This window comes from Triplophysa dalaica, chromosome 16 (assembly GCF_015846415.1).
Source record: "Triplophysa dalaica isolate WHDGS20190420 chromosome 16, ASM1584641v1, whole genome shotgun sequence".
NCBI classification, from domain to species: domain Eukaryota; kingdom Metazoa; phylum Chordata; class Actinopteri; order Cypriniformes; family Nemacheilidae; genus Triplophysa; species Triplophysa dalaica.
In genome coordinates this window covers 9,567,576-9,590,256 of record NC_079557.1, presented here as the reverse complement: position 1 = coordinate 9,590,256, position 22,681 = coordinate 9,567,576, and the positions used below count along the sequence as shown (strand labels likewise).

Genomic DNA, 22,681 nt, shown 5'->3' with positions numbered 1-22,681 from the left:
ATTACCACAATGTAGTTTTAATATGTAACCATATGTAGATAATTATGTGCACATTTGTCTTTGGGCACAGAGAATTGCTGATTAGTTTGTTTTTCTGTGTATTTTCCACAAAATGAAGCTTAAACAGGGCTCAACAATCAGGACTGCCATCTAAATATTCTCAAAAAGACGCAAAAGAGAACTCGATCTGTTCTCACAGGGTGTTTGAGAGCCACAACTCACACAACGCGCAAGATACTAAATTGAGTTCTCTTTCAAGTCTTCTTACTTTCAAACAGACAAATGCACATAAAATGATGCCAAAATGCCCATATTAGCAAGTATCCTTGTAAAATTAATCCATTACGTCTTAAATTAATGTAAATAATTTGGAAATAGAATTCATGCAATCTCTTAAAGGGGCAGCAGCATAATAAAGATATTTGTATTTCATCAAGCAACAAATGACGAAGACTTACTAAGAGTAAGATATAATACGTTTTTATCTATATTTCATTCAAAACACTGATTATTTGTATATTTTCTACAAAATATTTGGATTACTTGTTTTTAATTTATCCCTTACTGGTTAGTTGTCTTCAAAAATGTTTGAAATTACTGTGTGGCTAATAGTATTCATGGCATAATAACCTTTTTCATTAAGATGACTAGACAATAGGGCTGGGCGATGTGTTTAAAAAAATATATCGATAATATCGGGTGTGTTTGACTTCATGCAATGTTGCGCAGAAGATCAATCTGAGGATACGGACCGGGAGAGAATTTGTTCTGGACCCACCAAGTGCCAAACAAACAAACGCGCAGGCACGTGTGCTCACACACACAGGAGCGCCACGCGCACAAACCAGTGTTGAGGTTACTTTTTTAATCAGGTAAAGCGCGTAGATAAACCATAAAGCTTTTGTGCAGTAGAAAAATGTTGCAGGTGTCCCGAAATATCATCCTACCCATCAGATTATCCTACCATGCATGCGCACATCAATGTTCCGTCATTTTTGCTCTTATATTATACTTATATGTGAATGTAATAGTGTATTTTCGTTGTCAAATCATTCTACATATTAATTAATACCTATATTACAATTTGATTGGGCGTTGCGCTTTAAATTAATCCTACATGTTTATTTTAAGGTGGTAGGACAGTCTGACAGTGTATTTTGCATTGTACAATCATCTTACCTGTTTATTTTGTCGATGTGGGTAAGATTATATAAAATTTTGCCCTGCGGTAGGAAAATCTGACAGTGTAGGACAATTCGAAGACCATGAGGTTTTGCATTGCCGATGCAGCTCGTCTTTCTCTCAGTCTATTTGTACAGCGACCGACAGAAAACAGCAGCTCATTCAACTGACCGATCAAAACAGCGTTTCCAAAATTCTGTCACTGTTACTGACTGCCTGGATATATGAACATGAACGTTCACGCTAAAACCTACATCGCATGATAATGTTTAAACGCGTATTTTCCATTATTATCAATTATTATCTGGTATCTGTCTGTTGTAATCGACACTGGGATATTTGCGAGACATCGCGATATACGATAACATTGTCACATCGCCCAGCCCTTCTAGACAATATTGTTTACTTTTTTTGTGCTGGGGCCAGTGGAAATTTTGGCAGGGCCAGGAAAAAATCTATATAATTTGCCTGACTGGGCCAGTAGAAAATATCTTTAGCGTTGAGCTCTGCTCAAAAAATTACTTTACATTCCATATTGTGTACTATTGTGTAATGTGACAGATGACAGAACAACTAGGCCATTAGAGCCAGCCTACATATAGGTGCCTTATGATGTCCTTTTTTATATTTCTGTCTTGCACTCAAGTGCTTGAGATAGTGCAGCAGTGATAATGAGGCGTGCAGAAGCATGCCCTGAGTTGTTGGCTAATCAATAAGTTTGATTCGACCGCTATCTCTTTCTGTCAGGCCAGGGAATATGGAAGCCAAAAGACTAAATCTCTAGGCCTAGAGCTGCTCTTCTGTGCTGATTGTTTTCATCTTCAAATATGAATTTATTTTTGGTATGCAGTCATGGAGAAGATTTTGAGGAAAGTGCTAGCATTTCTAAATTATTTATAGATTTATTACAGTAAGTGGGAATTCAGTGAAGGCAACACATAAAGAGACTTTAATTCCTACTGTACGTTTTTTCTTATTTTGTACTGTTGTCTGTCAGAACACAAATATAAAGTGATTTACATGTTCAAATGTGGTTAAAATGGATCAATGTATTATCTGTTTTTTTGTGCAGAGTCAGTGATGGAATGCCCACACAATTGCTATGGCAATGGAGAATGTGTCTCAGGCACGTGTAATTGCTTCCCTGGATTTCTTGGGCCGTATTGTTCGAGAGGTGTGTGTGGTTACGTTTTAATCCCCTGAAACCTGTCATGTCTAGGTTATATTTCACTCTATAATCAGCAGACAAAAATAATATTATGATATTCCTTTAACGACAATGTATAATGCTACATTACTCAAATTGCCAAGTAATTTATATATCTTGGTTGTAATGCTTGCACTTTCTTTTGGCTGAATATTTAATTATTACCATCACGAGAATGTTTTCCATTAAACATTTTGAAAATTACAGAAAACATGTACAGTATCCAATTTATGATCCAGTATTTAGAATTTGAGATTAAATGGCCATGAAAATGATGTCACAATGGTTTAGAAAAATTATTAAGCACAAGTGTTTGGTTGACGCTGAACATAATATCTTATACATTTTGTGCGCGATGTGACCTGTTCATGTTTGATAAGATTTCCTCACCTATTTGAAGACGCACTGCATTCAGTCATTGTATCACTTAAAACTCATCTATAAGCATTAAATAATATATGTAAAAGTTTTTTCCTGCGATAATAATTGCTTTATGCCTTTAAATGACTTGAAAGTAACTACTACACCCTTGCTTTTTTTAGTATATGTTGATTTATGAATATGCAAGTTAGTCCCCGCCTCCATTCAAATCATGTGAGCTCCATTGATTATAGATACGTTCTTTTCCACCATCGCGCCAATCCCTTCTAAGCAAGTTCTGGAACGGATTGGGGCTGTTTCCAGCAGCTGCCGTTTTCTCCCACAGTCTCAGTGCCGGCGTTCAACGCTTTTTTCACGCTCAGTGTATCATATTAACATACGTGCCTCCGCTTACATTTTTTTTAAACTGTCTTTGGTAAACTGCAGTTTTATGGAGAAATTCTCCCCAATGGTTTAAAATGACTAAACACTTGCACATGGTTTATCTTAAAGCATATAAAACACCAAACAGACATTAATTGCTTGATTTTCACCACAGGGGGACTTTAAACATTCAAGCTTTTTTCTTCTCCTGTATTAGCGGCGTGCCCAGTACTGTGCAGCGGCAATGGTCATTACAATGGGGGGCGCTGCCAGTGCTACAGCGGATGGAAGGGGATCGAATGCGATGTGCCCAGCGTTCAGTGTATGGATGCTCAGTGCGGGGGTCACGGCCTGTGCGTTACGGGCTCCTGCATTTGTAACCCAGGCTACAGAGGTGACAACTGCGACCAAGGTAACTAGACAGATGTCAGTGTTAATGCAAAGAAACCACAACACATCAAGCTCATTATTGTAGAGGCCAGCACTTTTTCAACACCACCAAGCAGCTAATTACATGGATGAGTGTACCGACTTAAAGGCTGGTTTTTGTTTTGATAAATTAGCCACATCATTTAACAGCATCCATTGACTGAAATGGATTTTACATACGGGAATACGCAAAATGGCAGACGGCCAAGAAAATAGCCCACATTTTAAGGACAGCGCACAAAATGTCCTGCTATTTGATTCTTTTCCTCTTGCTCTTTTTGGGTCAATCCAATTGAGTGTATTGATCCGAATTCTATAGACTCAGGAATGAACTCTTTAGATGTCTATGTTCGGGTCACCTGACCAATGTTATAATTGTCATTGAATTGAATGTGTCTCACCTTGAGGTTGAGAAGACAGAGAGAGATCCAAATGGAAAGGCTTGGTATGAATTGTTTATAATGCTTTCAGGAACAAATGCATATACCTTTTTTAAGGAAGTGATTTAGTTATTTTTTACGTTCATACAAGCAATAAGGACACTACTGTGAAAAGATGCTTTGAACTAAAGTAACTCAATTACAATCACAAATGTGGCTGCAGTGGTCACATTATGTTGATTGCCAATCAAAAATCTGTGTGGGTATAAAATACGCCTGGCGACTGGAGTTTGTTACCATGTTGATACAGTATGTGAGTTTTCAAGCATGACGCACACTTGACTTTTTGATTTCACCAAAGCTGAAACATTTGCTGATTTGATAGCAAGCAGATAGGTTACAAAAAAAGTGTGTTAAGAGGAACAGTGGACTGCATTTTGCAAAGTGACTGCATAGGCAATGAGGAACAGTAGTCGCAGTTTTAAACCTGCGGGAACACGCAGAGAGGAAAGTTGTTAAATCTCACAAAATTGCAACCTCAAAAAACAGTAAGAATAAAATCAGCACCTCTGCCACGGCACCTCTGGCGTTCTCAGCAAGAACTGTACATCACAAGTTTCTTAAGGCTGTAATTTATCGCAGGGCTACAATTCAGAAGCGTTGTATTCAAGGTCAGCGAACATGAATGCATAACCTAGAAAGGAATAAGGAGCATGACACCTCAGCCCCTGAGCAGTAGAGAAAGATGATTGAACAGATGTTATCTTTAAACATGTTTTCTTTATCTGAATAGTTTTATGTTTTGTGGAAAGGTTATCAAATTATATAAATGCATTGAAAGATATATATTGGGCTCCAACAAGTATTTGGACATTAAACGGTGTCAATATAACAGTATTGACATATATTATATTATTTTGTATTATCTGATGCCATTTAGTTTGAAATTTTGTTACTTTCAAAAATGTATGTGTCGCTATGGGCAGTGTCATGATATTAGCCAATAGCTGAGCATTTTCAATGTAACAATTTATTTTAATGTTACATTTTGCGCTCTTTCACATGCATTTTCAAAGACAGAATATATATTTCTCTACAGTGGACTGTGTGGACCCATCATGTTCAGGCCGTGGTACTTGTCTACATGGCCAGTGCCACTGTAACTCAGGCTGGACCGGAGCTAACTGTGAGACACAGCTTTCTGTCTGTCTAGAACACTGCTCTGGCCATGGCATGTTCCAGAGTGACACCAGCACCTGCATCTGTGAGGTGAACTGGACTGGACCCGACTGCTCAACAGGTACGACACTGATTCCTTTGAATATTACTGACATTAGTCCTGTTATGCTTTGTATTATACGGCCGTTAGATCCAGTCCTTGAATCTGATTGGAGAAGAGTAGTTACAAGGACACAACTGAATATTATTACATTATGTCATTATACCGCAAATTCATAAATGAATATTGAGACTTGACATTGGAATTGTTTGTGGGCTGTGAATGTTGTCAAGGGCACAAATGCTTATGTGCCAGCTGTATGTAAACTTTCATTCTGCAGTTCCCGTGACAGTGACACATCTGTATGTAACGCATCAATCTTTACCGAAATGGTGAGAATCTTCTCATGCTGTAATCCCTGGTTAATGTCTATAAGTAATTGGTGAAAAGAAAGAGAAATGCAGCTGTCAGGCTGTTCCCTAAGAGAGTGGTTTGAGAATTATGTCAATGTAAGTGCTGGCTAAGGCGCTGGATATATGGGAATTTGTGAATTGTAAATTTGAAGGGATCAGTTATTCTTGCAGTTATCAGAATGTGTTAGTAAAATAGAGAGCAATACAGATCCAGTGTGATGTGCTTGATATTCCAGACTGCTACAGTCTGATCTGGTTTAAATGTATATTTTTTGTGTTACCTCAAGTTCAATGAGCATTTTTATTGGTTTACATACAATTAAAGTTAACCAATAATTTGGTAAACTGCTCAAATTTGGTTAGTATTAAAGGAATTCATTTTTTATAAACTACCATCAATGATTCTTCTTAGCAATGAATTGCATAAATTTATGATGAACTTAACAATGTTTTTGTGCAAAAATGTTCTATTAAACGTGAAATTGAAACTTTTACTGATTATAAAATATCGAAGATGCTTTGCTACATGCTTGCCAAGAGTAATTGTGGGCTTAGATTTGGACCACTTCAAGTTGCAGGTCTGGTCATGAGAGCCACAGGAGTCCAGTTGCTGGCACAGTTGGGGTTTTGTCTCTTCATTACCTCCACTGTTCCACCTCAATTAAATAAACTTTAATTAACGGGTGTGTGGCGTGGATCGACCCGCCTCCCGCTGGAACCTGGAAGTGCTAAAAACAGATAAACACCTTGCCGCTAATGAAAAATTGATTGCATCGACTGGCGTGGAAAAGAAGGCTGTTTAAAAAAAATAAAGGATTGAATGATTCGACCACCCCTTCACCCTTTTAGAACAATTTAATATTCCAGAGAGCCAGCACGGACTAATCAGACCCTCCAAGGTCTCACAACTGAGGAAAAGATTCCTCTCGACAAATAAAGCTCCGGCGTACAGACGTCAGAGCGACTTCACTTACGTTTCACTCAGTTTTAGTTTGGTCTATTTGTTTATTTGGATTTTGTTAGGAGGACTTGTTTTCACTCCAAAAGTTGCTTGACAGATTTAAATGGCTTCATGGAAGACCAGCTCTGAACTTGCCTGAAAGGTTGCTCAAGGCACCAGTGAAGAAGTTTGAAAAAGACACAGGTGTAATATCTCCGCAATGATAAATTGGCTCCAGCATGGCCTTATAAAATCAAAATTGCCCTGGGCGGTGTTATTTCGAAAGGGTTTAAGGAGTCATCGAGGTGATAGTTCTAAGGACATAATGATTAGTCAAAATGAAGGTGGATGGGGGCAAGTCAGCTCTGTTTCCTTTGTTATCTAGCATCGGGATGTTTAGATGGGCCTACGCATTGCTGTCTGGTTGCAGCATACTTTGAAGCTACCGGAGAACTTCTCTTCCCTTAATGATTCTAGCTGAATTTCTAACTCAGACAATACCTGATTTATATGGATTTATGCAAAAAATACATAATGAAAAGTCTAAATGCACTTTTGAAACACAGACGCAATGTGCCGTTTGACGCATGCAGATGTAATCTCAGGAATACAAACGCTCGGAATCTTGACCCGTAGGTTGTTTAAATACATGCAGATCGGTGTCTGACTTGGAAGCAGACATGCAGATGTAATTCTACACTGTGCATGTTAATTCATTTAGATTAATGGTCTGCAGCCCACTGGGAAATTTTAAGTTGAAGGTAAATTGAATGTATAATATAAACTGAGTAATGAAGTTGTTATAGCACCATCTATGGACTCTTTCCAATTTGAATGTCTCTGTAGGATAACAGAATGCACAGTGTTTGCTGACATTTGCAGAATATGGCCATGCTTTATGGTTGTAATTATCTATTAAATATGTAAAAAAACTGTTTGGCATAACGCCATATTCATTAAATTAATTTCCTTATGCTCCCTTGACCCTCAACCCTCCAACTGAATGGAAAATGGCTGAATTCTATTATAGTATTTCTACAAGGAACCTTGTAGTTTTTATTTTTTGGTACGCATTGAAACATGACACACATTTTGATTTTTGAAAAATTACAGTTTGCCCTTGAAAATGTGTACGAGTCATTGAGACGCCCTGTATGAGTGAGTCTGCGCACGCGAGTGTATAGTATTTGTTGATAGATGCTCCGGAGAGCTCGAGAATGTTAGCAGTCACAGCTTGCAGGATGACAAGTTCAGAGCCATTGTGTATTGGCGTTAGCACAAAACTATCAGCGGATTACTGCCAATTTCATACCCAAACATTCAAGTACAATCCATCAGTGAGAATTAAAATGCCAAAGATGCAGTCAATCTTAGCGCTTAAAATTTAACACTGTGAAGTTGTAAAAGAGATTAAGTTTCACATTTGTTTTGCCAAAACAGAAAACCTGTAGATGAGAGGTCAACACCGTCGATTATTGTTTTTTGAACATAAATTCTATCAGCAACTTTTGTAAAGTAATACAATATAATTTGGTGTGTTTTAATAAATAGGTAGAAGACCCCTGCTGTAGATGAAGCACAAAGATTTCAGATGTTCTGATATGTTCCGATACTCTAGTGTTGCTTTTAATCCCTCTTCTTGGTAAACCACATTTTAGGAGCTCTAAAAACAGCCAACTAGGTTTGGATTTTGACAGACAATATTATGACCTACATTGCTAGAGGCCATGTGCTTTTATGAGTATGGGTTTCGCACGTGTCTGTTGACTTACACGCCGCATCCTTTTTCTCAGAAATGTGTACGACGGATTGCAGTCCTCACGGCGTATGTGTCGGAGGTGTGTGTCGGTGTGCGGAGGGCTGGTCGGGGACAAGGTGTGAACAGGAGCTCTGTCAGTGTGGGGAGCACGGTGTGTGTCGAAAAGGAAAGTGCGAGTGTTACCAGGGTTGGACCGGCGAAAACTGCAATATTGGTGAGTGACGTTACAAATTTGGCTGGGATTGATTTGAAAAGAGTTATAATGAAAAGTGTCATCATATTGATCATTTTAAAATCAAGCACATTGTCAACATAAAGTACAGCATTTCCATGAATTTATTATGTGAGCTGACAGGTCGGCAATTTGCTAGCTGTGAAAAGCTGCGTTTTTAATAATAATGTAATAATAATAAAATGTATAGAGCTATTGTGGCAAATGTAAATGACTTGTTTTCTTCTCTCTCTTTCACGTTTTTCACCACTTCAGCTCACTTTCTGGACAGTAGAATAAAAGGTAAAGTGTTTTCTTTCATCAATCATGTTTTACTTTCTACGCGACCTGTGAAATAAACATAATTCCGTCTTAATTATATTTGAAATACCGTTTAAATGGCATTTTTGTGGAAATAAACCTCTTTTAAAACAAAAAGCAGATTATTGGGCATGCACTCTGCTTCTGATAAAAATGAAATAAAACCATCATCCCTGGTTTTCTCTAATCGAGCTCTTGAACAGTGCAATGCAAATATCACAAAATGTCATATTTGCCGAGGAGAGGATACGGCGCGGCATATTAGGATGTGTAACCAGCAGAGGATGCTTGGGTTGTCTGATAGAAATGACTGACACTAAGATCACCGCGTTTGCAGTATAACACCCCATGTTTAATTCTTTTCCCTGAATGTCTCTTCATGATAGCAGACTGGATAGGATATAGAGGTAAAGGTCATGCTGCCCTGAAGAGAGCATGTGGCTCTGACCCCTCTGTCTCTCAAGCATGACATTCATTATGTCTATGTACTGTGTATTAATGTGTCCCTCCGTGTATTCGATTCCAGGTTTCCTGTTTTGTAAAGTGTAACCGTAGGCAGACACACGCACACGATCATCAGTCAGTCCATGCACATACTGTATATACGTTCACATACTGTCCCGAATCCCCATTGTCGTGCATCTCACTGTCTCTTAATGTAATATTTAACAGCTGCTAAGCTCCTTTAGTTAAGCATTTCCTTCTCTAATTTCCTTTGACTTCACACATTCTGTGACAAAGGATATGATCGAGCACCCCAGTATACTGTCTGATAAACTCTCTCCGCACTTGTGCTGTTCAGCTCAGCATGCTGTTGATTCACATGGACACTGCTAATCTGATGTTATTCAGCAAAAGGATTTAAAAAATTGCCTCAAAAAATAAACGCTTCATTCCACGTAAAAAAAATTAGCGTAGACTTATTTTCCCAGAAACAGCATAGAAAGGAATAGAAATGTAGTTTCATCATTCATTCGATTTTTTTAGCTTATGTTACCACAAACCGTTTCATGTGAAATTACAGCTGTCCCTGAGTCCTGTCCGATGTCTTTAAAATGTCAAGTGCCAAACGTTTGACTGACTAAGACACATTCACCATGTTTCCCCTTCATAAATTTTAAAAGCTTCCCAATCCATGACACGTCCCGGCCTCTGATTGGTCAGTCTGTGTAACTGATGAATTTGTCCCGGTAGATAGTTGTCCAGGGCTGTGTAACAACAACGGCAGGTGCATTTTGGACCAGAACGGATGGCATTGCCTCTGCCAGTCTGGATGGAGAGGGGTCGGGTGTGATGTCGCTATGGAAACCCTTTGTTCTGATGGGAAGGATAACGAGGGGGGTGAGGAAAATTGAGAACTTCTTGTTTGTGTTCAGAGAGATGCTTCTAACGGACAATGAAAAAGTCCTTGTATATATGTACATACATCTATTCTATACTATTATACATCTAGATAACTTCAAAAGCTTTTAAATAATGTAATGTTTTTTCAGATGGCTTGGTGGACTGTATGGACCCAGACTGTTGTATTCACAACAGCTGTCAGGGTCAGACCTACTGCCGCGGAGCTCCAGACCCCAACACAATGCAACACAGGAGCTCATATACCGCAGATTCTCTGAGTTTCTATCAACGCATCAGTTTTCTGGTGGCGCCGGGGGGATCCCATAGTCTGCCAGGAGAAAACACTTTTAACAGCAGGTTAGAAGCTCTTGAACTGATCAAAATTGGTCAACTAGGTTTTGATTTTGAAAGACTGAAGGGTATTACGACCTGTCCTCCAGTGGAATAGAGAGCTGTTTGGTTTTTACAATCCAGCTAAGAAATTTTACAGTTTTATCTTTTCCTTATTTAAGAACCTGCATTTTGTAGAGGTTTTATATTCATGTTGAAATGTATTGCATCTAGGGATGCACCGATATGTAAATTTTGGCCGATAATGATAACTGATCATTTTTAACACTGGTAGCCGATAGTCGATATATTTGCCGATATGTAGTATATAAATATTAATATAAAATTTTCTGAGATTGAAAAACAAGGAAAACAAGGTTACCACTAGTTCTCTTTTTTCCATAAAAATCATGTACCAAGCCTACTTTACGCTAGTTAAGGGTTATTTTCTGGTAGGTTTATTTGATGAACTATTTGTTGATGTTCTTACAGAGCAACCCAGAAAAGTGTTCTTAATAGCCACATGTCTAACTGGTGTCAAGAGAGAAAGCATTCAGACACCAATCGGCTCAAAAAGCCTGTAATTTACACATTAATAAATATCCACACACTGTACCTATGTTTTGCTAATAACCGTAAGTGAATGATTATGACTGAAAGACAGGACTGTATTGGAGTTTAACTGTGAGCAGCTTCCAGCTGAAGTGATTTAACCAGAGAAAATGATTTATCATTTATTGGCTATAATTTATGGCCTAAATTTAATCATCAGCTGATACCGATAACATTAAAATGACCATTTATTGGCCGATACCGATATGGCCGATAATTTATCGTGCATCCCTTATTGTATCGTATTTAATAGTGATGTAACGGTTCTCGGTAAAAAATTCCCTTTCTCCACCAACGGTTTGGCATGTGCTTGAGACTCATCTTAAATCTGACAACGCATTTATAATATAGTTCGTCAAAAATTATAATGCGTAAAACAGATTGACAAAACTCAGCTTAAGTATGTTTGTCGATGGATACACATTTAATACCTACAACAAATAAAAAAACAGACAAATTTCATTAGGATTGATGTATGCTGCAATATGACCAGACATTTATGCTTTCATGACCCGGGTGTTTGAGCTCGCAAATGCAGGTGAGTCCTGAACAGCACATGTTGCTGTTTAAACTAAACTCATTCAAGCCTTGCCAATTTAAACACTTACTGTAAGTGTATGATGATGCACAAGAAAACTCACCTGTGTTTTGATACTTGGATTGACTGTCGAGCTGTGAAAAAATAAAAATAATATAATATTAAGCCTCTCTTACGTGGCTTGTTTTCCTGATTATGTGTCTATTCATATTTTATTTATTGTGAATGATGCAACATATTAAAATATATATATACATAGACAGTCCTTGGGCTCTGCACATTATTATGAAGCTGTTTGATGTATTTCACAATATTTCCAACAATCTAACAGTTTTTTTGTAACGTTTTGGGGTCACAGATCTAACAGCATGGGAAAACAGAGCAAGCCTCTCACACTCTCACAGAATAAACAATCAGGTTTTTCCCCTTTGATTAGAATTCAGAACCGAATGTTCCCCTTTTGAAGACTTCGTGTTGTCCTATCTAATTTCTTCTGCCTTCATATCACACAGAAAAGTCATTCGCACTATTGGCAAGGGCTGTACGTAAAGCTAACAAAGCATGCACTTTCGGAAATGATTACTTTTTCTAGTGGAAAAATTGAGCGGATCCCCTTCGCGACTTCAAGTTGGACTCTCTTGTGAATACGGCCTTTGGCTCTTCTCGGGCAAAGTTAACAATATCTGCTTGTTCTTAACTCCTTAGAGTAGGACCAGCTGAGAAAGATGTGCTAGATTTTCCTGGTGTTTGGTTGATGAAGCGTTTGATTATGCCTTGATGAGGAAACATCCCATCCCGCCCATCTGCCCTGGGGTTCTTTTTGTTCGCACATTCAGGAACGATCGTGCAATTAGTCTAAAGATACAAGATTGCAGGTCAGCCACTAAATGGTGCTTGGTGTAATAATTTGTGCTGTAATTACGCCTGTTAAGACTATCAAAACAGAAGAGCAGAGAAAGGTCCGGTGTGTCAGAGGTCACATTGATCAGACAGTGAAGAATGAGAAAACCTAAATTTACCCTCTTTCAGTCCTACTTGGTTTCAGCTGACCTTGAAAAATGCTATTGACCGTGTTGTTGTTTGTGTTTACAGCCTGGCGTCAGTCGTGCGAGGACAGGTGGTGACCACCGACGGCACGCCACTGATTGGGGTGAACGTGTCCCTCCTGCATTATCCCCAACAGGGTTATACCATCACCAGACAGGATGGCATGTACGTATAAATATGTTTTACATAGACGTCGACAGGCATTGACATACCCACAATATGTACATACACATAATTATGCTAATACCCATCCTTAAGTTAGTCAGTGAGAAAGCCTTTTGCATAGTTTATGCAAATTGTGTGCATCTTCCTACTTCCCACGCACATACAATTTCACCCCAAACCTCATGCTAATGTTTCTCTAGCTCCCAGGCAGAACACGATAGCATGACCTAAGAATGCCCTTTTATAATCCAAAAAGATTGAAATTGGATGTAACGTCTTCATATTCCGTTGTTGGAAATGCTACTTTAAAGCAGTCATTAAAGTAGTCAAACAGTAAAAGTTGAACTTTTTCTTCCGAGTTGATTCTGGGTCTTACTGACCTCCTTGTACCTTTATAATAATCCCTTTAGTCATTATCAATCATTACACAGACCGGCAGTTAATATGAGTCATCTGCTCGCAGTCACGTATTTCTGGAAGTTCACGTATGTGTGTGTGTGTGTGTGGCTACCGCCAGCCTTTCACTCACATATACATTAAAGAAAATTCTCTCCAATAGAGTTAAATGAAAAGAGGAAAAAAATCTCAAGAGATAGCTATACATCTCTAAAGAATAGGTGCCTATGTTGGGGATTATCTGATATTTCCAAATCCTTTTTTAAAACCTGCACACAGGGGAACGGGCTTCAGATAATCGTGCTTGTTCAGTGCTGGTGTCTGCGTTTGGTCGGCGAGCGTGTCGGAGGGGAAGCAGAGAAGAAGAAACAGCTTCAAGGGCTGATGGTCTGGAACGGTGGCCCAGACTGAACAGTGGACATAGCTCGAATTTTAAAATAGCAGTGCTGCTCAGATGTGTATGTTTGTGAATGTGTCTGTGTATCTCTGGTGTGTGTGTGAAGTCACTGCGTCGTTCATCTCTCCCCTTCCGGGCAGGGGAGTCAGACGCTCATATAGAGCACAACTTCAAAGAGACGCCCCTTCATTTCCAAATCTGTATCTACCTCCTCACTACTCTGCGCTAATTAAAATAGGTCCTGCGCTAACCGCTACCTCTAAATCTCTCATCCAACTTCCCCTTATGTAAAAAGTGACATGCATCTTTACCCTTCCCCTCATCCACTTATAGAACATCTTAGTGATCCAGTGAACTTCTGATAAAAGCGATTGCCTGCCCTGTTATTCATCTCTTTTATTTTTATCTGACTTTCAAGTTATTCGCTGCATAAAGCGGCTACGTTTTAGCAATGGATATGGAACGCAGACTAACTAAAGCGTGATGAAGCTAACAAAGCATGTAATTTGTAGAGGACCCGTGCGCTTGTCGGTATGATAACAGGAAATTACGAATAACAGTTACCCTGTTGCCTTCATATGGTCTTGCACAAACACAAATTGTGAAATAGGCTGAAAGCAAAACCTTATGAAATATTAAGCAAGTGAAACTACATTGTCTACGAGAGTTATCTCGAAGCCAACTAGTTTATAAACAAACTAGCATCGTTCTAATAAATAAAATATAATATATATATATACTGTATATATTTAAAATAACATTTTTTTTCAGGACATGTAGCTTGGAAATTGTTAATACTTAATGTCATGCTTGGTACATGCATCATGGTACTACTATGGTTCCTTGGACTAACATAAACACCACAGGTCATGAATATAACTGTATGGTCATACATCATTCTGTGGTAATACATATGACCAAATATTTCTATCGCTAACCTTTTATTTTTTTAAAGTCAATAATGTATTTTCAATCACATATAGGCTGTGCGCTGAATAAATGTGCTCTTTTTACCTGCCAACAGGTTTGATTTATTAGTGAATGGCGGCACGGCATTGACGTTAAGTTTTGCACGCGCCCCATACCCCACTGTATATCGCACGGTGTGGTTGTCGTGGAGAGTCTTCTACGTGATGGACACGCTGGTGATGAGGAAAGAAGAGAGAGAGCCACCAACCTGTGAGTTCAATAGCCTCGACAGACCCTCTCCCCAAATCACAGCGTCACCGCTCTCCACTTTCTACCGCAGCAGACCCGAGGCCAGCCCCATCATTCCCGAGACACAGGTGAGTCATCCGAGAGTAAAATAAGCCTCGGTATGGTCAAAATAAATTTAACCGTGTGCCTTAAGCCTATCTCAGCTGTATAATTGAATGACACTACAAAATATGAGAGAACTCTGTGATTTTCCACATATACTGTAGAGTCAGGGACACCAGACATTATCATCTGCGCACTGCTTTTGCTTCTGAATTAATTATGAAAATGTCTCCTATATCTTGTTCCTGTGGCACAAATAATTCCACCTTGTGGAAGACCTTGAAAAGCCAGTGAAAATGAAACTCTAAATTCCTATGTGTAGAGCATCTGTGCTGCTCTCAGGGTTTCCATATCTCCACTTTTATTTTTAATATTTTAAATATTTGGAAGAATGCTTTTAACCAAACAGTTCTTGGCAATCATTGGGTACCATAGATTTGGAACAATTTGAGGGTATGTATGGTGATTGAATTTTATTTTCGGGTCAACTATTCCTTTAACCCTCCTGTTACCCTCAAATCTGATAACATCTTTTACCCACTGTGGTCAATTTGACCCCTTGGCAATTTAAACCACCAGACTATGATTTTTTTCCAAAAATGTTTGTGTCAGGTAATTTGTATCTTTGGTGAGTCATGTAATGTTATCGCCATTCAGTCCCTCAGCCATGTCTAGACCACCCTCATGCCCTGATTTTTTTCGGGTGCTTCTCCAGGGGATTTACCAGTGTACACCTCCATATTCCAGGCGTAGTTGAACTGTGCATCGCATGCGGTCCATATTTTTATGCCATAGTTGGTTGGTTTACTTGGCATGTATTGTCTGAAGGGACAGCTTCCATTCAATGGAACCACAGTGATGTCGGTGCCTGGATTATAAAGAAAGGGTAATCGCTGGACCCACTTGACCCTTACATCCTGTATTGCTGCGAGTGTGTCACGCTCCCGTCGGCCCTGTCTTGCTTCTTTGTCCTCAAAGCGTATAACACGGGAGAAAACATGAAATGTCTTCAGAGACATTTTGGCCGGAAATATTGACCTCCCAGTGTCAGCATTCCAAAGGCTTGCTGTTGATTCTCCTTATGACTTGCACACTCCTGCCAAAATGAGCAACCAAATGTAGGCTTGCAAGTCAGACACATCAAAGTCATTCCAGCTGTCCCCATATACCCTCCTTCCCCCTAAGTTTGTCATTTCAATTATATCCTTTTCAATTGATGGTGTAGTGAAAAGCTCAAATGCTGATTTTACATCTTGAACATAGCTGACAGCATATCTGGTGGGCCCTGGAACCATTTTCTTGACATTAGCAGCACTAAGTCTACCCTGATGTTTAAGTTTGGAGCGGAACCATAATAACTTTATATTTTTGGAAGGCATTTGTCTACAGGTGGTTGAGAGAACACAGGAGGGTCAACACTAGGAGTCTATAAAGGAAATATAAAAGTTCTCATAAGAATTTAGTTTTTCCATCACCCATGGCACGGGAAGTTCTTGTGAGAATTCGAATTCCAACTAACCCCATGTCATGTGAAATATCAGTGGTTCTCGCAAAACTATGTTGGGTTATTTGAATATTTTACAGAAAAATATAAAATGATAGGAAATATTATGAAATTATAGCATGTTATAGTGACCTCAATATTACCAAAATTAATTATGTGTGAAATTTTAAAATGTATTTTTTTATACAGCTAGCAGAGCCTGGGGTTAAATTGACCCTAAAGAGCACTGATGATACAAAATGTGAACGGGACATAAAAAAATCACATCATGTTAATTTTTTGGATTATTGAGATGTCCCCAATAAATAAGGAAAAGTCATTCATTCTGAAGCAAGAAAAATGATGTCAATCATGTATGATCAATGATTGAATAGGGTCAAATTGACCCCTAGGATAATATGAGGGTTGATAGTTCACCCAAAAATAAAATCCTATCATCATTTACTCACCTTCTTGTTTTTTCAAACCTGTATGACTTCCTTTCATCCGCAGAACACGGATTGTTAACTGGCCCTCATTGACTTGGTTTTGTGTCCATACAATAGAAGTGAATGGGCTCCAGTGCTGTTCGGTTACCAACTCTCTTTAAAACATCTTAATTTGTGTTCTGCGGAAGAAAGAGTATCACAAAGGTTTCAAATGACCAGAGAATGTGTAAATGATGACAGACCATTGAATTATTTTTACATCGGCAAAATGACACAGCTGATATTAAAAAAGATTAAGAATTAAAGCTCCAGTATTTGGCATCACAAACTATCTAAATGTTCCCCCACCTTTATTAGAAAGAAGGAAAACAAGTATATTCATACCGCAGGCTATTAACTTTGTCTCCTGCACACATTTTAATCACAGGTGCTTCATGAGCAGACAGCCATTCCTGGAAGTGATTTACGTTTAATATACTTAAGTTCACGTGCATCGGCCTACAAACCCGTTCTGAAGGTCATCATGACCCAGTCCAGCGTGCCCTTCGGCTTGGCAAAGGTCCACCTTTTGGTGGCTGTGGAAGGTAGAATGTTTCAGAAGCAGTTCCCGTCTTCACCACGGCTGTCCTACAGCTTTATCTGGGACAAGACGGATGCTTACAACCAGAGAGTATATGGACTATCAGAGGCTGTAGGTAAGAAGAGGAACAATGAGAGGAAACTGAGCTCTATATAAAGCCTTCTATGTATGAATATATTATTAACTTGGACTGATTTTAAAAAGAGAGATGATTCATCTTTCCACCCAGATAATTCTGACACCTGCGAGATGAATCTTGATAGTAAAAGTCCAGACGATTACGCAATGATGCCTTATTTTATTTTCAACTTCATTTACTAGGAATTTTAAAGTAGTTGTTAATGGAAATGAATACAGGGGATTTAAGTATTTTAATACCTGCACAAAATGCATGACCTTGCTGAAAATAAACAGGTTTTTTGGGAAAGCTAAACTTCTGTCCGGTTAAATATACCAGCCAAGTCTCACAGGAATTTGTAAAATTGTCACGAAATGTAAATCTATTGATTTGTGTTCATCAACATGAATTTCCTATTTTTTTCGTGTCACCAGCGCAACAATTTTTCATAACACAGACCGGGTGTGTATGTATATTTATATATTTCTAACTTAATATCCACAGAAGTCGCAAATACTTTGAGAGTTGGCTAACCAGCACCTCAACTCAAAACCTAAAATCACAGATGCAAAGGCTAATTTAGCTAAAAATGCTAGTTTCACGACGTGACAAAGCAGTGATAAATCGCTCCCCTAACCCCGCCCCTAAACCTAACGTCACAGGGAAAGTAAAATCCTAACAAAAAAATACATATAAGATCGTTAAAAATAGGAATTCACATGAACGGGCCACCTTGTAAAATAGGTATGAATTCCCATCAAATGGGGTTGATATATATTTATACATATGAAAGATATTGCATATTAAAGTACTTTTAATGGAAAGTCGTGCTGGGTGACGCCCAAAAATTGCACGAAAAAGGAGGTAATTTGTGTTGATCAACACGAATTAATAGATTACGGTTGGTCACAATTTCACAAATTCCTGTGAGACTGTGTTGAATATACAGCATGAACTCAAATGTTTTCCATCTTTAAATTAAACCATCTTTTGCTCAACCAACACAGGGTTATATTCAGGCAATAAATAAAATCTATAAGCAGCTACACTTTTCAAATCTATCATATGTATATTGCTGACTGCTATTTGCATGTATAATTACCGTGCAAATGAAGCGGATTGAGAAATATCAGCCTTTAGAAGGTCACACACACATTTTGGAATTTGTTGCTTCTGTATGACCGGACAAAAGTATATCTTCCCTTCGTTCTGTATCTGACATCGTTACTGCACCCGTTTTCCCATTAAAATGGAAAGTCCAGACAAGATAAATGACGCTGTTTGTCAATGCCTCACATGCTGTGCAGATAAAGTGTCACAAAACACATAATACCCTTCAAAAAGTATTACTTGATATACAGTCGGATATTTTTTGAAATTGCTTAGCATGAATCCATTTGGATGTATCGAAAATCATTATTTATGTGTAATTGACAGATTTTGCTTGATTTTTTATGCCGTAGTGTCCGTCGGCTTTGAGTATGAATCGTGTCTAAATGTGATCCTATGGGAAAAGAGGACTGTCATCCTGCAGGGATACGAGCTGGATGCCTCCAACCTAGGCAGCTGGACCCTGGAAAAGCATCACATTTTGGATGTGTGGAACGGTGAGAATGGCTCATTATTCCCCGCATGGTGGTTCCGGTGGCGTACGTCCCCTCGCCAACTCAGGGGTCAGCGCCTCTACCTACACTCATCTCCATAAATATTCATCTTAAAGTGAAATATGGTTCATTGCCTCATTTGCACATAATAAAGGCGAGTTTGAAAGGGCTAATCGCTCACAGTGGTGACAGATTAAATCGGAACCATTAACACAGCGTGCCAAGTCAGAGCTGTGCTCTCTAACATTATGGGGGGACATGATTTGGCTGAATGAACTTTATCCAGTTTTCAGGCAGAGAATGCATACTTATAGCTTAATTCAATAAAAGTGCCATTAAAACACAACTGTGAATATGGAAATGTGGCATTATTCCACCAGACGGTTCCTGTTCCTTTGTCATCATAATGAAACGGGGTGACAGGGAAGCACATTCTGTCATCTTAAATCTTCACATCCTCATACATAATGGCATCTTTTTATTGTTTGGAAACGATGTGCAAATTTTGAGTCGGATCCAGCAGGCTTTTTTGAATGTGCACTCTGCTGAACATCCTACAAACACAAGATAAGACTTACACAGGTGCGGTTGTTTCAGCTTGTTACTCCGGAGTTAGTTAGTGTAAAACCATCTGATTTTGCTTTCCTAAACCAGTGCTTTACAAGGATTTTAAGCCTTTTTTGATTGCAGAGTAAATGCCAGGCGGCCTTGGGATTTCCATCATCCTTAATCCCACGACCTGCCGAACAAATTGTCATGACCGCCTGCTCAGCTCTTATTTTCGCACCTCTACACAGTTTATCTACAAGCACCAATCCTGTTCAATAAGATTTAAGTTCTTATTTTACACCTCCAGCGCCATATGGATTACATCTTTGAAAATAATTGAAGATTTGTTGAGATACAGAGGATTATATCATTATTTTATTATAGATTAGAACATTATTAGACGCTTTGATGTTGGCTTTGTATTATTTAATAGTTAATGCTGATCATCATCTGTTTATAGCACATTCAATTGTTTTGCCAAATCTTATAGGATGCGGCGGGTGGAAATTATTTCATTCTATATTTTTTGTAATGCTTTCATTACATTTTCATGAAACTTTATATTTTGATGATGTTTGTACTGTTCATGCCTTTTGGTTAGCTTCTTAAATTCACAGACTTTGAATTGAAGATTAACTGCATTGTTTTTGCCAGTTTTGTGAACTAAATCTGTCAAAAGTCTCACAGACACAGTCAAAAGCAACGGAAGCAAAAAGCCTAGGAATGGCATATTCTGATGGAGAGCACTGAGCCATGGAGCATCTGTCCTAAAGATTTCAACACTCTTAAATATAAATCCATAACATGATCTGCTGTTTTGTTTCTTCTAATTCATAGCTACTACCTGTTAGTTTGTGGTAAGGTTAATTTTATATTGAAAGACTCATTATTTGTCTTTAGCTGTTAATCTTCTTAAAAATTGAAGGAAAAATAGCTCTTATACAAGCTTAAGATATAAATCTGACTCCACCGGTAAATCAGAGGTACATAAATTAGATGAAAGCTTTAGCACATTTTGGCATGCTGCCTATACCTCCTTTATGATATAGTGCATTTCTGTATATCAAAGAGCATGCATAGAAATCAAAGATTAAGAAAAGCATGAAGAACATGTGAGAAATTGAGTCTGTTTGCCAAAGGGGGACCCCTATTGAACAATCCCATTTGTCTCACTGCCTCATATTACCGAGGCACTCATATGTGTTCATATAGACTTACACGTCGGATTAGTAGTCAACACACTGTGTGCATGAGTATGTATGTCCCTGTGATTTCACTCCCACTGCTGAGCTTTCAGCTGTCCTTATAACACAACCATACTCTTGGGGCTTTTAAATATTAATCACACTCTCTTATATAAGCGTCTGTATCAAAACTTTTCGAGGTAAAGTTTTCAATAAAGCGAGTACTTTGACTGAAGCATCTTTAGAAATGCTGGAGAACACCTGGAGGATTGAATATTCAGCTTGTTTGCTTGACATTTACCAAATAGTGCTATTTACCTCATTGCTATTTGATCAGCATATTTGCGCGATGAATAATCGATAATCATAAGCATTGCATTACCAAAGATCACATCCATTTCTGGAATTTGTTGCACTTCATAGATGCTTGAGTACATATACCTGAGGATGACTCAAATAAATTAAATTAAGTCTCCGGTTAATGAAGCCACAGTGAATGTCAATATGCCATGTAATTAAATTACTGTGAAGGAATAGGCTACTAATGAAAAAAATACATAAAAAAATGATATCATGTTCTCACACTCATGTTATTCCTGTAGGATTTTCTTTCTTTTGGAAACACAAAAGAAAATAATTTGAAGAGTGTTGGTAAACAAACAACATTGTCCACATTGACTTCTACTGTATGGACACAAAACCAAGTGACATTTCTCAAAATCTTCTTTTGTGTTACACAGAACAAAATCATAAACAGGTTTTGAACAACATGAGGGTAAATAAATGATGATAGGAGTTTTGGTTTTGGATGAATTATTCGCTCTAATGTGATTCATATTTTGTGTCCATCTTAGTGTGATCCAAGACATGTCAACATGTTTTACCTTCAGCCATAATAAATAAATAATTTAATCAATCTTTAGAAAAAACTTTTTTATTAATCATACAAGATTTTTTATGACTATTATTATTTTATCATTTATTTATCAACCTCCTCTGGAAAAATTGTCCGTAGGGTGTGAGTGCGTGAGTGAATGAGTGAGTGTGTGTGCCCTGCGATGGGTTGGCACTCCATCCAGGGTGTATCCTGCCTTGATGCCCGATGACTCCTGAGATAGGCACAGGCTCCCCGTGACCCGAGGTAGTTCGGATAAGCGGTAGAAAATGGATGGATGGATTTATCAACCTCAATTCATTTTAAACCTGTATGACTTACTTTAGCAAAAAATGTATTTCAAAGAACGCCAAGCAATGGTGGCACCCATTCACAACTATTGTACAGACACAAAACCAGTTTTAGTCTTTTCTTTAAGTCTAAGTCTATAAGGGCCATTTTATCGGTTACCAACATTCTTCAAAATATCTTCTTTTGTGTTCTCCAGAAGAAAGTCATACAGGTTATAAAAAACAAGAGCGTGAGGGTGAGCAAATGATGAAATTTATTTTAGTGTGAACTAACCCTTTAAATTCGAGCGAGCTGAAATGACTTATACTTCCAATTGGATTGGAATTTAAAATTCAAGGCAGCAACTGAACTGAACTTTTCAAACTTTTTACATTTTGCTTCTTGTAATTATTAACTTGTCATGGGCTAGTCTCCATATTATAGCACCACTAGGCACACAGAGTTGTGATATTTTCAAAACCTCTAAGTATTCAAGTCTCAATATTAAAACCGTGTGCAGTAACTTATTTAAAAGAGGGGTACTATCTCGTTTCTAAGCAATTGGACTTCTACTAAAAAACATACTAAAACGTGTAAAATGCTAACACAAATCACATTTCCATAAGGAACAGTCTATCATAAAACAAGCACTCAG

At 38.3% G+C, this 22,681-nt stretch overlaps 1 protein-coding gene across 3 annotated transcripts in view; it reads left to right on the top strand.

Annotated features, from left to right (window-relative positions):
• Positions 1–22,681, top strand: part of si:dkey-237h12.3 (teneurin-3) — a 96,339-nt gene that overhangs the window by 54,422 nt on the left and 19,236 nt on the right. For 2 of the 3 annotated variants that reach the window (XM_056769398.1, XM_056769395.1), the window contains exons 9-20: positions 2,255–2,356; positions 3,351–3,545; positions 5,042–5,242; positions 8,308–8,487; positions 8,761–8,787; positions 9,195–9,212; positions 10,000–10,146; positions 10,299–10,506; positions 12,722–12,841; positions 14,659–14,920; positions 17,254–17,521; positions 18,988–19,131. In XM_056769398.1, coding sequence (XP_056625376.1) covers positions 2,255–2,356; positions 3,351–3,545; positions 5,042–5,242; positions 8,308–8,487; positions 8,761–8,787; positions 9,195–9,212; positions 10,000–10,146; positions 10,299–10,506; positions 12,722–12,841; positions 14,659–14,920; positions 17,254–17,521; positions 18,988–19,131 — 1,872 coding nt within the window. The remainder of the gene's footprint in view (positions 1–2,254; positions 2,357–3,350; positions 3,546–5,041; positions 5,243–8,307; positions 8,488–8,760; positions 8,788–9,194; positions 9,213–9,999; positions 10,147–10,298; positions 10,507–12,721; positions 12,842–14,658; positions 14,921–17,253; positions 17,522–18,987; positions 19,132–22,681) is intronic. The other variant, XM_056769396.1, reaches the window with a different exon arrangement.